This window comes from Sinohyriopsis cumingii, chromosome 16 (genome assembly GCF_028554795.1).
Source record: "Sinohyriopsis cumingii isolate HCF-2022 chromosome 16, ASM2855479v2, whole genome shotgun sequence".
Taxonomy (NCBI): Eukaryota; Metazoa; Mollusca; class Bivalvia; order Unionida; family Unionidae; genus Sinohyriopsis; species Sinohyriopsis cumingii.
In genome coordinates, this window is record NC_142976.1 from 68,546,013 (window position 1) to 68,558,023 (window position 12,011).

Below are 12,011 nucleotides of genomic sequence, written 5' to 3' on the forward strand. Positions count from 1 at the left end.
TCTTCTAGAAGAAGATGTCACAATTACTGCATATCGAAAGCGCCACCAGCAATTGGAGCCTTTCTTCAGAAAGGAAAGTAATCTGATATTCTGTTCCGATATTGAGGGCCTCATGAATGCTTTAAAAATCACTCATGACCCACAAGAATGGAGACTATTTGTGGACTCTTCGAAACTGAGTCTCAAGGCTGTGCTTTTGCACAATGGAAACATTCTTCCATCTATTCCAGTAGCGTATGCTGTCCACATGAAAGAGACATACGATAACTTAAGGCAGCTACTGAATTCCATTGAGTATAACAAGTACAGCTGGCACCTCTGTGGTGATTTGAAGGTAGTTGCCCTTTTAATGGGACTGCAGCAAGGATATACAAAATACATGTGTTTCTTATGCGAGTGGGATAGCCAAGCAAGGGAAATGCACTACATGAGGAAGGAATGGACTCACAGGCAGAATGTAGCCATTGGAGAGAAGAATATCCAACACCCAGCTCTGGTTGAGGCTCAGAAAATCTTGCTACCACCCCTTCACATCAAACTAGGTTTGATGAAGAACTTCGTGAAAGCCATTGACCGGACTTTGCCAGCATTCCGATACCTGCATGAAAAATTCCCTCGACTCAGCGAAGCAAAGATTAAAGAGGGAGTTTTTGTGGGTCCTCAGATTCGAGAGCTTTTCAAAGATGACCGGTTCAACAACTTGCTGGAAGGTGACGCGAAACAAGCATGGAATGCTTTTCGCCTAGTTTCTACAAACTTCCTCGGAAATGTTAGGGCAGAAAACTATAAGGAACTAGTAGAAGACATGTTGATGAAGTATAAGAAACTTGGCTGCAATATGTCTCTAAAGATTCACTTCCTTCATTCCCATTTGGATTTCTTTCCTAGCAACTGTGGTATTGTTAGTGATGAACACGGCGAACGTTTTCATCAAGATATCGCAACAATGGAACAAAGATACCAGGGAAAATGGTCCACTACAATGCTGGCTGACTACTGCTGGACACTCCTCAGAGATGCTCCCGAACAGCTGTACAAGAGACAGGCGAAGAAATCTAAGATGTAGTCAATGACTTGATTTTTTATAGGTAGGCTATTACAGTTGACCTTTTACTATTGGAATGCATTTCGTTATGTAAACATTAATTTCTTGCAGATTACAGAAAAACTAGAGCCAATTTTGCAATTTGACTGTCATATTCGTGTTCAGCACATAAAAATTGATAAGAATTGACTAATTTTATTTCAGTAACATGACTTTTGTAAAAATTTGTTGTCCAGTGTTATAGCTCAATATTTACAAGTGCTGAAATGCCCATACTAGATCCACGTTCTATTGCTCTTTAAAGCTCAGTATTTATACAGGCTGAAATGCCCATACTAGATCTAGGCTCTTGAGCCACTTATAGCTCAATATTTACAAGTGCTGAAATGCCCATACTAGATCCAAGTTCTTTCGTCATTTTTAGCTCATTATTTATGCAGGTTGAAATGCCCATACTAGATCCAAGTTATTTAGCCACTTATAGTTCAATATTTATACAGCCTGAAATGCCCATATTAGATCAAACTTCTTTTGCCATTCATAGCTCAGTATTTACAAATGTTGAAATGCCCATACTAGATCCAAGTTATCTGGCCATTTATAGCTCAGTATTTACAAAGGCTGAAATGCCCATACTAGATCAAAGTTCTTTTGTTATTTATAGCTCAGTATTTACAAAGGCTGAAAAATACCAGTATTATATAGCAGCTAATTAGCCATTCATTGCTCAGTATCATCACAGGCTGAAATGCCAATTTCAGATCACAGCTCTTTGGCTATTTAGATCTCATTATTTACACAGGCTGAAATTTTAGATCACAACTCTTTGGCTATTTATATCTCAGTATTTATTCAGGCTGAAATGACAATATTTGATCACAGCTCTTTGGCTATTATATCTCAGTAGTTACATAGGCTGAAATGTCAATGTTTGATCAAGCTCTTTGGCTATTTATGTCTCAGTATTTACACAGGCTGAAATGCCAATTTTAGATCACAGCTCTTTGGCTATTTATATCTCAGTACACCGCTCCCTCGATAACTCGCGCCCGGATAACTCGCGATCCCGCTTATAACGCAGTGTCTGTCTTGGCTCCCGATTTTTTCCAGAGAAAATGTATTTAAAATATCTTTAAAATATGCTGAACATGAAAAAATTATGATAAGAATTGATAAATTAAACCTTGATACATTGCTCGTTTTATCATCGAAAATGGTGATTAATGCCCGTCAAAATATAATCCATATTTTGAAATTTGCAAGTTCTAGAGAAGAATTAATTTCAGAGATCTCGAAAATGCTTAATTACGTGTATTTGGACGCCAATTTTTGATCTGGGATGCAGAAAATCATTGAGGCGGGAGTCCTCCGTACACATGTAATAGGTGCGAGAGGAAATTTCAAAGATTTGCCGGTCCTGTTTCAGCCACCTGCTTTGTGGGAAAATGTGTTGATCAGTTTACTGTGCTGATATTTACATTGACAGAATTCAGTGGCTGAAAGACTCTTTGATGTACTGTTGCTATTTTATAAGAGTACATTAAAAAAAAAAAAGAACATGATGCAACAGCTAGGCGGCTAGTTCAAAGGCTTTGACTTGGCGGCTGAGTGAGAAAATGTACTGATATTTAGTGATTGAATTCAGAGGCAGAAAGACCCAGTTTTAAAATCCTAGCGAGACCTCTGTTTAAAGATATCATATATTATGTAAGTTTTTATGATAAATAGTTGTCATTATACTGTAAATAAACAGTCTGGTGAAATAGCGATCAATGAAAACTTCTGGTAAATATTAACAGGTGGCAACAGAGAATGAAATAAACACCAATTAAACGTCTTCCTGTGTGAAAGTCACGTTCTAATCCTTTAATTCCGTTTCAGTGTAAACATTATAATCACAACATATTCTGTTCATTGAAAACATGAAAAGAGTCAATCGACTGTCACATCGAAACCTGTGAGTACTTCTGTGAGAACCTAATTACATGTACATGCCAGCTTTGTTTTCATCAACAACTTGGGGAAGTGTTTGTTGCATTAAAAAAAAAATCGATTACAAGAGACCTCAGGTGCTGGATTAAGGGTCTTGGAACTGCCTTTGACGTAAAGCAAAACAGTAACAGAGACAACGACGATGATAGTGACTTCGAATGTTTCAGTGAAACTGATGTCATTAATGCCGAGGCTGTTTGGGAGAAATTTGTACAGACTCATGGTCCTGAGATGGGCGTTTCTCTTGGTGATATTGAGGAGTGGATTTGTGCTGACAATGATTGCCCCACAGCCGAATATATGTCAGATGAAACTATAATTATTTCTATAGCGAACAAATTTGCAGCAGAAGACGATTCTAACTGGAGTAACACAAGTGTTGAAAGTGATGCAGACACAGATGTTGCACCCCCACCCCTCTGCACAGGAAGCAATCAAATATTTTGATACTGCCATAAGGTGGCTAGAGACCCAAAATGTTGACTACGTAAAGCTCATGCAGTTGAGAAATCTGAGGGATTTTGCTCAGCGGCAGAGAAACCAAGGAGTAACACACACACAAAAAAATTAACTGATTTTTTCAAAAAGTGAATTGATATTTGTCAAGCGTGGCACAAACGGCAAATATTAACCCTTTACCTCATAGAGCATAGTGACAAAGTGCAGCACGCTATAAATAGAACACCTGTTACCTAGCAGACTGTATACCCATAGGCATGCCTGTGATTTGATAAGCAATGTAGTGGTGTTGCGTTTAACAGCAGTTTTAACCATTTTACGTTTTAGGTAGACAGCTATTATATGTGGAAAAATTTAAGAGTAACGTCCGATTGTTATAGCTGTGTAATTATTTTTCACAGAAGAATATTTCATGTGCTTTAAAATCGAGAGAGAACTCGTTCACCGTAATGTCAGTGAGGCCGCGTGACCGACCGTAGCTGCCATTTCCCATACTCGAAATTTACATGTTTTTCGTCTGCGTCTACATCACTAAGTCATCTGAATTTGATAATCAATAAAAACTAATTGCTGCTTACATAAATATCAGAGCCTTTACCTAAGTTATTGAATCTTTCGTGGTTGTGATTCTAATCGTGAAAACTTCGTAAGTACTGAATGAAATCCTGCCTGTGAACTGTTAAGCAATGTAGTGTATGTTATGTTTAACATCAATTTTAACCATTTTACATTTTTGGTACACATATATTATATGTGGAAAAATTTTAAGAGTAAAGTCCGATTGTTATAGCTGTGTAATTATTTTTCACAGAATAATTTTTTTATGTGCTTCAAAATCGAGAGAGAATTCATTCACCGTCATGTCAGTGAGGCCGCGTGACCAACCGTAGTTGCCATTTCCGATACTCGGAATTTACAAGGTTTTCGTGTTTGTCTACATCACTAAGTCATCTGAATTTGATAATTTATAGAGACTAATTGCTGCCTACATCAATATTAGAGACTTTACCTAATTTACTGAATCTTTCTTGGTTGTTATTCTAATCGTGAAAACATGGTACGTACTGAATGAAATCCGCGGCTGCCATTTTGGAGAGTGGAGATTATGACCCAGTTACTTTAAATAGCAGATATCGACCAGTGCACGAATAGCGACCACGTGATCTGACATAATTGTCATTTGCAGAAATGAATGTAGTATCTAATAGGTGGGTTTTCCCCGAAGGTGGCGCTACGAAAACTAGCTCAAAATGGCTGATGTTTACAGCAGGCGTCGAACGGCAAATCTTGTAAAGGCGTCAAAAGGCGCTTCCATGCGAATGGAGTAAAGGCATCCAAAGACGCTTGTATGAGGTAAAGGATTAACTTGTTCTAATTTACGTTGTTTTAAATTTGTAGACCAATTAAATATGTTAGTACTGATTAACCCTTGTTTTTTTTTGTTTTCCATTTTACTTCTATCGCATTCAAATCTATCTATCTATCTATCGTTCGATCGACACTGTTTCTCGAAATGAGTCGATCTTTTGTATATAAAAAAAACGTCTAATTTGGATCAAACAATAAAACTAGAATGTATCCAATTGAACATAAAAATTAGTGACGTAGCACACAATGTGTGAAGTGGTACACATGTTCAGCGAACGGAAACCACGTGGAATAATGTTTTCGATGATCGCCTCAATATACTGTAATTTATCCTGAAATTAATGTTATCCTATGAGAAAATAATAAAGTACACTGTTATGAAGAGATATTTATTAACAGTTAATCTCAAAACGATTATAAAGTGAGTATTCAACAGTATAATCTGCCTACCCACCCCCCTTATTTTTCTGTTATGTCGTCAATCACTTTATTGGTTTTGGGATTATTTTATAGGTCCCTCGATAACTCGGGCCTCACTTATAGTGCGGTCGATGTTTCTGGACCCCGATATGCGCGAGTTATCGAGGGAGTGGTGTATTTACACAGGCTGAAATACCAATTTTAGATCACAACTCTTTGGCTATTTATATATTTATATATTCAGGCTGAAATGCCAATTTTTGATCACAGCTCTTTGGCTATTTATATCTCATTATTTACACAGGCTGAAATTACAATATTTGATCACAGCTCTTTAGTCATTTATAGCTCATTATTTACACAGGCTGAAATGACAGTATTTGATCACAGCTCTAATCATTTATAGCTCATTATTTACACAGGCTGAAATGACAATATTTGATCACAGCTCTTTAGTCATTTATAGCTCATTATTTACATAGGCTGCCCATAACTGTTAAGAAATCTGCAGTAATCATCACTATGATTCTGATCATTTTCACTTTCATGTGCTCTGGACTTATAGAACAAAGTTCTATGTAATACATTAGCAGTAATTCTGTCAAGTCTAAAAAAAGAGCCCAATAGTGTTATGACAATGGGCCAACCTAAGAATAAAATGAGATGTCTTCTTCTTACCAAGTACTACATATATTCATAGAAGATAAAAAGAGAGGTACAGTGGAACCCTGCTATAACACGATAATTGGGGTCCACAAAATTGGATCGCATTAATGCGGGGTTTTGAAGTATTTTACTTTTTTGAGAGAACAACTCATTGGCACATATACATGTATTCATGTCTATGGTATATGATGAATAGGGTATCAACACCATTTACTATCGTGCCATCGTGGCATTCAGTTCATCTATAATGCATGCAATTCCACTGAAAAAACTGCAGATTTATAATATTCAATATTTTTTCATTGTATCTGAATTCAACATCTAATATATAGCAATAAACATAGTATCAACACCGTTTACTTGCCATCTGATATCGTACCGTCGGGGCTTGAAATTAATCCATAAAATATGTAATTCCATTGCAAAAACTGCATACATATTTAAACTATTCAACAATTTTGTCACACATCATTATGTGTCTGAATTCAATGGAAAAAATTAACAGCAAAATTAGGTTAAGAAAGACGAAGCACGTGTAAGGTTCATTACATTACAGGATATATAAACTGTGTCTGTACAAATTTCATACTGCTAAAATTTTCTCATATGCGTTTCCGTGTACATTTATACACTGCAAATTTCCAATAATTAATGCTTGTACGCCTATTCGTTTGAACGACTACAACAAGAATAATTACAAATCAACACATGCTTTTAGCATATATGTAGCTTTTACTTCAGATTTTGTGAATATCGAAAGAAATGTGTGATAACTACTATACTAATCATGGCGCAAAGTGCAGAGAACGATTTGCGTTTGTGAACTTGCTTTTCCATAATGGTAAAATATTTTTTGATATATAAAATTTAGGAAATTAACAACGAGTTCATAAGCAGTTAATACACATGTAAAACCCGAGAACTAAGTGTAGTGGGCCTGCAATGGTCACTTATATAACATTTTTTAAGGTGAACGCATGTACAATTTCATACCCTTTCAATCTCCAGCCAATAAAGAGGAAATTATTTACTGGTAAACTAATTGCGTCTAAAAACACTGCCAAGCCCAGAAAACATGTTGGCGGTTTTCGTTTTTTGATGTTTATTAAATTGTGAGAATCTTTTATCAACCACCGCATTGTCTGCTGATTGGTTGTGTGTGCAGTTAAAGAAGAAACACATGTCGGCTAATGTTTGAGCAATGATTGTATACAGAATTAACTGAAGACAATCACAAAGACGACTTATTGCTTTACTCATGGACCAGTAATAAGTAACATTTCCGATAATGATTATTTTGGCATAAGACTTCAAGAACCTGGTGAAATTGTTACATTTCAGAAGCCAGACCATGATTGTATTATATTCGAATTCATAAGCGAATTCTTCCAGAAAATGATAATAAACGTTTTACACACTATTTCTCTTACTTTAAAAAAAGTATTTTTCTGGGTATGAGAAAAATACACATACATGTATTTAAAATTTCAGGAACCATGCCACAATTGTAATATATATTGTATTGTATTCAATTTCATACACGATCTCTTCCCCAAAATGATAATCAATTTTTTTGCGCAAAGTGCAGAGAATGAATTGCGTTTGTGAACTTGCTTTTCCATAATGGTAAAATATTTTCATAAAAAAATAGGAAATTAATAACGAGTTCATAAGCCAATCCCATGCACATGTAAAACCCGAGAACTAAGTGAAGTAGGCCTGCAAATGTCACGAGTTACTTTTATATAATTTTTTTTTAAAGCTGAACGCATGTACAGTTTCATAGCCTTTCAATTTCCAGCTAATAAAGTGGACATTATTTACTGGTCAATTGATTGCGTCCAATAACACCACCAAGCCAAGCAAACATGCTGGTGGCTATTTTTTACTGGATCAGTAATAAGTAACATTTCCGATAATGTTTATTTTTGGAATAACACTTTAAGAACCTGGTGATATTATTAAATTTCAGAAGCTAAACCACGATCGTATTATATTAAAATTTATATGCAAACTCTTCCCCCAAAATGATAATAAACGTTTTTATACCCTATTCAGGAACCATGCCGCGATCATATTAAATTGGAATCCATACGCGATCTCCTCTCCATAATGATACTAATTTATTTATACACTATTTCATTTACTTTGGAGAAAATAAATATTTTTTTCATGTCCGAATATGCGAAATTTCGGGAGCCACGCCATGACTGCGTTATATCCGAATTTACATTAAATCAGGGTGAGTTATAGTGGGGTTCCACTGTATGTGCAAAAATTGGTTTAAAAAATTTCTTTAACAACTATTATACATTAGAAAAATAAACTGCAGTTGAATCAGACTGGATCAAAACTTTTGTGACAATTTGGGAACAGCGAGAACCATTGGATACTTTCCAATCATAGCTCACTTTTGTATTATCTTCTATATATACTATTTTTCAGAATCTACTTTTTCGTAATATAAAGGTAGCCTTATCAATACATGACATTTTAATAGCAAACAATATGATTCAACATAATCATTATCACAGAAATATCAATCACTCTCTCCAATCCATATATATATATATATATATATATATATATATATATATATATATATATATATATATATATATATATATTGAACTAGATGAACACAGTTTTAATAATATTATTGTAATAGTTCAAATCAGTGTTATTGCAAAATCAGTGTTATTGCTCTTGGCACATGTAGTAAATGTAAAGGAGAGGACCCTAATGTTGTGACAATTTATAGTCCGATTCCATTGCCAGTTTGTACAAGAAAAATTAAAATGTTTCAACCCTCCCCCAAGTAAAAAAGGTAGACCATTTACATAACTTCTACTTGACATATTATTGGTATGAAATATCAAATAAATAGTTGGGGTTTTTTTTTTTTTCACTTTTGGATTCTTCTCTTGGATACCTCTGAACAAACTAAAAAGGCAGGTGAAGTCAAAGTCTACAACTTTATGCCCCTCCAATATTAAACAGTCTTTGTAAATTTTCAGCTTTGAAGCAATGTTTTGTGAGTGTGATATTTTTCTTCAGAGTATCTTGTTCTAGGCACCATAACCTAACAGCCTCTTGAACAGACCGAGCTAACAGCTGAACACAGCCTCAGTTAACTAAAGCTTCTTGTTCTAGTCACCATGACCTACCAGCACGTTGAACAAATGTAGCTAATAGTTGAATAATATTAAATACAGCCTATATTGACCCAAGTATTTTCTTCTAGTTACAAAGACCTACTAGCCTGTTGTGCGAAGTGAGCTAATAGCTTAACACTACTGAACACAGCCTAAATTGACCAAAGTGTTTCTCAGAATGCAATGTCTTGATTTTGAATGACACTAGTATGACACATCTTTCTGTTTGTCCAGGTGAGACAACCTACTAGCAAATTTGGGTACAACTTTCAGACATAAATTCTTATTTTAGCAAAGGTTAAGTTGAATACATAAGCTTATGTTGAAGATATATTATTTTTAATCACCTTAATTACACTGCCATCACTGTTGCTATAATCACCGTTAAACGTATTTCCCTCCACTAACAGGTTAAACAAATATTACATACCAGTAGAACCCATTCCTTGATCTTGTTGAGAATGGCTGCTGTGCCCTGAGGAATCCAGTTATATATTACTGTCCCTATTCTCAGTTTGAGCCAGCAGATGTACAGACCACAAGCCGCTGTGTACAGCTCATGGATTCTAGCATCCCCCATCCACAGGGACATCAACTTCCTTCCAATAAACACTGAAATATAAAGTTTTGTTGTTATTTTATTGTTTATGGTTTTACTGTACATATGAGATACGGGTATAAAGTCTAGTTCAAACTTTGTCTAATTTATCTGATGACAAATGAGTTAAAATTCTGAAATTAACAGTACTGCTGAAATTATTAGGAATAATATGCAATTCGCTGAGAAAATCCAAGTTCAAATTCTAGGTACAAGACTATTTTGCATTCCCTTACAAGAAAAACAAATTCTGCCATAATTGTATGACTTGACTTTGGTACTTCCAAAAATAAATGATGAAAATATTTTTGAACAAAAGGAGAATCATGCAGGGACCTAAAATATTCGACAAGCAATTTAGGATGAAAATAAGGCATGATGTTCACCACTATAAAGTTCATCACACACTCATCGTGTCATCAAATGGCAACAATATCAACATAGCACTGGTCATTCTGCCAACTCATAACTGACCCAAGGGTTGGTAAAGCAAACTGTAGAGAACACATGCTCTCAATGTCCAGCTACATGATGATTTGTGGCCATTCCAAAACTCTGTCAACTTATACAAAGGGCTGCAGACCCAATGAAATATCAAGACAATTTTACAGAGTACATGGTTACTAATTAAGTAAAACCAGCCTAGTTACCAAAAGCCCCACAACACTGATTAAAAATAATACTATTATTAAGCTACAACACAAGGGTTTCCAAAGAAACAAAACAAGCCAAGCTGTGTGATCTTGGTGGATTTTGGTGGCAGTGCAGTCATTTTTGTGTTGGTAGGTACTGTAATAAAAAACATGACTGTAATGTTTCTTACAAATTGTTTAGCTTTAATCTCTATGCAAATACCTTAATTTTGACCAGATATTCCCCTATTGTGTTTCCAAGATATGAATGGTTAGCCCATTACATGCTGGAACCAGCCACAACACATTTTTCCCACTGGATATTAGTTGTAGCTTCATGAAAACTACTGGTACTTCCTAATGAAAATTCCATTAGCAGCAATTTATTTTTAAAAAAACATAAGTTCAGTAAATTGCCCTTCATTTAATGCCTGAGGCTGCCGGAAACATTTTGGAGTTGGCATTTGGAGAACTGGAGGGTCTATATATCTGGATTACTGACAGTAATTAAATTTCAAAGTGTTTCTGGAAAAAATATATATTTGTAAAAAAAATTATTAAAGCTAAAAACAATGAATATACAGTTTTAACCCTTTTGCAACTAATGTGATTTCATATAAAAAATGCCATAAAATAATATTCATTCAAGTTTAATAACATAAAAACAAATATTTCAGACATTTTAATATTTGCAATACTGCATTCAGTTAGTCTTTGTTAACCAGTGAGATGCAATACCTTTCATTCACATCCAAGACTGCTTATACTCAACTGTTCAGCTTCAAATTATACAATCCCTAAGATGCATTAATTGGCTAATTTAAATTACTTGTTATTGAAATGTAAGAATCCTGTATTTAAAAATTTTTTGTTTAAAATCTGTTTTAATTTTTTTCCACAGGGGGAAGAACTCATGACCCCCCCACCCCAAGTGGCTACCAATAGTAATCATCACTGCTTATTTTATATGCTTTAATAAGGAGGGAGGGAAGAAAAGTAATTTTCAACTTTTGCTAATGGAGGCCATATTTGATGGCTTACTGGCATCTGTATAATTTTGAAAAGTCTTCATGCAAAGATATTTTCTGTCAAGTTTAGTGAATTTCTATTCAGGGTTGTTCCATTTAAAAATACATGATTACCTAGGGAAGGCAGTTTAAAAAAAATACATTCCAGGGTACTTTGATAGCATACAGTTCATATTAAAATGATAAGAAAATTTTAAATTCATCTATGGGTGAGTACCCTACATTAAAAGTGCCTTCCCTGGGTCCCATGTACGTTTTACTGAAACAGTCCTCAGCAGTTTTGAAGAAGCAATCTTAAAAAGTTGTTCTATTATTTTGTAATGCAGCCACATTTTATAACTGAACAACAGTTGTACAAATCTGAAAGGTCTTCACACCAGTATGCTTCCTTTCAAGTTTGGTCAAATTCTAGTCATTTGGGAAATTGTAGTCATCGGCATTGGTCAAATTCAAGTCATCAGCATTGGGGATGAAGTTATTTAAAGGTTTTCTTTTTAATTTCACAACAGCTTTTCAGTTTTAATAATAATGGTTTTATTTGTGGGCAGATTTGCATAATTTATATAAATATGGAAAGCTCTTCCTGTGAAGATGCATTGTTGAATTCATTTGGCAGTGTTTGAGAAAAAGTGATTTAAAAGATTTTAC

The 12,011-nt window shown here is 34.8% G+C and overlaps 1 protein-coding gene across 1 annotated transcript in view; it reads right to left on the reverse strand.

Moving 5' to 3' along the window:
- Positions 1-12,011, reverse strand: part of LOC149780725 (E3 ubiquitin-protein ligase MARCHF6-like) — a 101,132-nt gene that overhangs the window by 20,198 nt on the left and 68,923 nt on the right. The window contains exon 20 of the mRNA XM_089937776.1: positions 9,536-9,717. Coding sequence (XP_089793902.1) covers positions 9,536-9,717 — 182 coding nt within the window. The remainder of the gene's footprint in view (positions 1-9,535; positions 9,718-12,011) is intronic.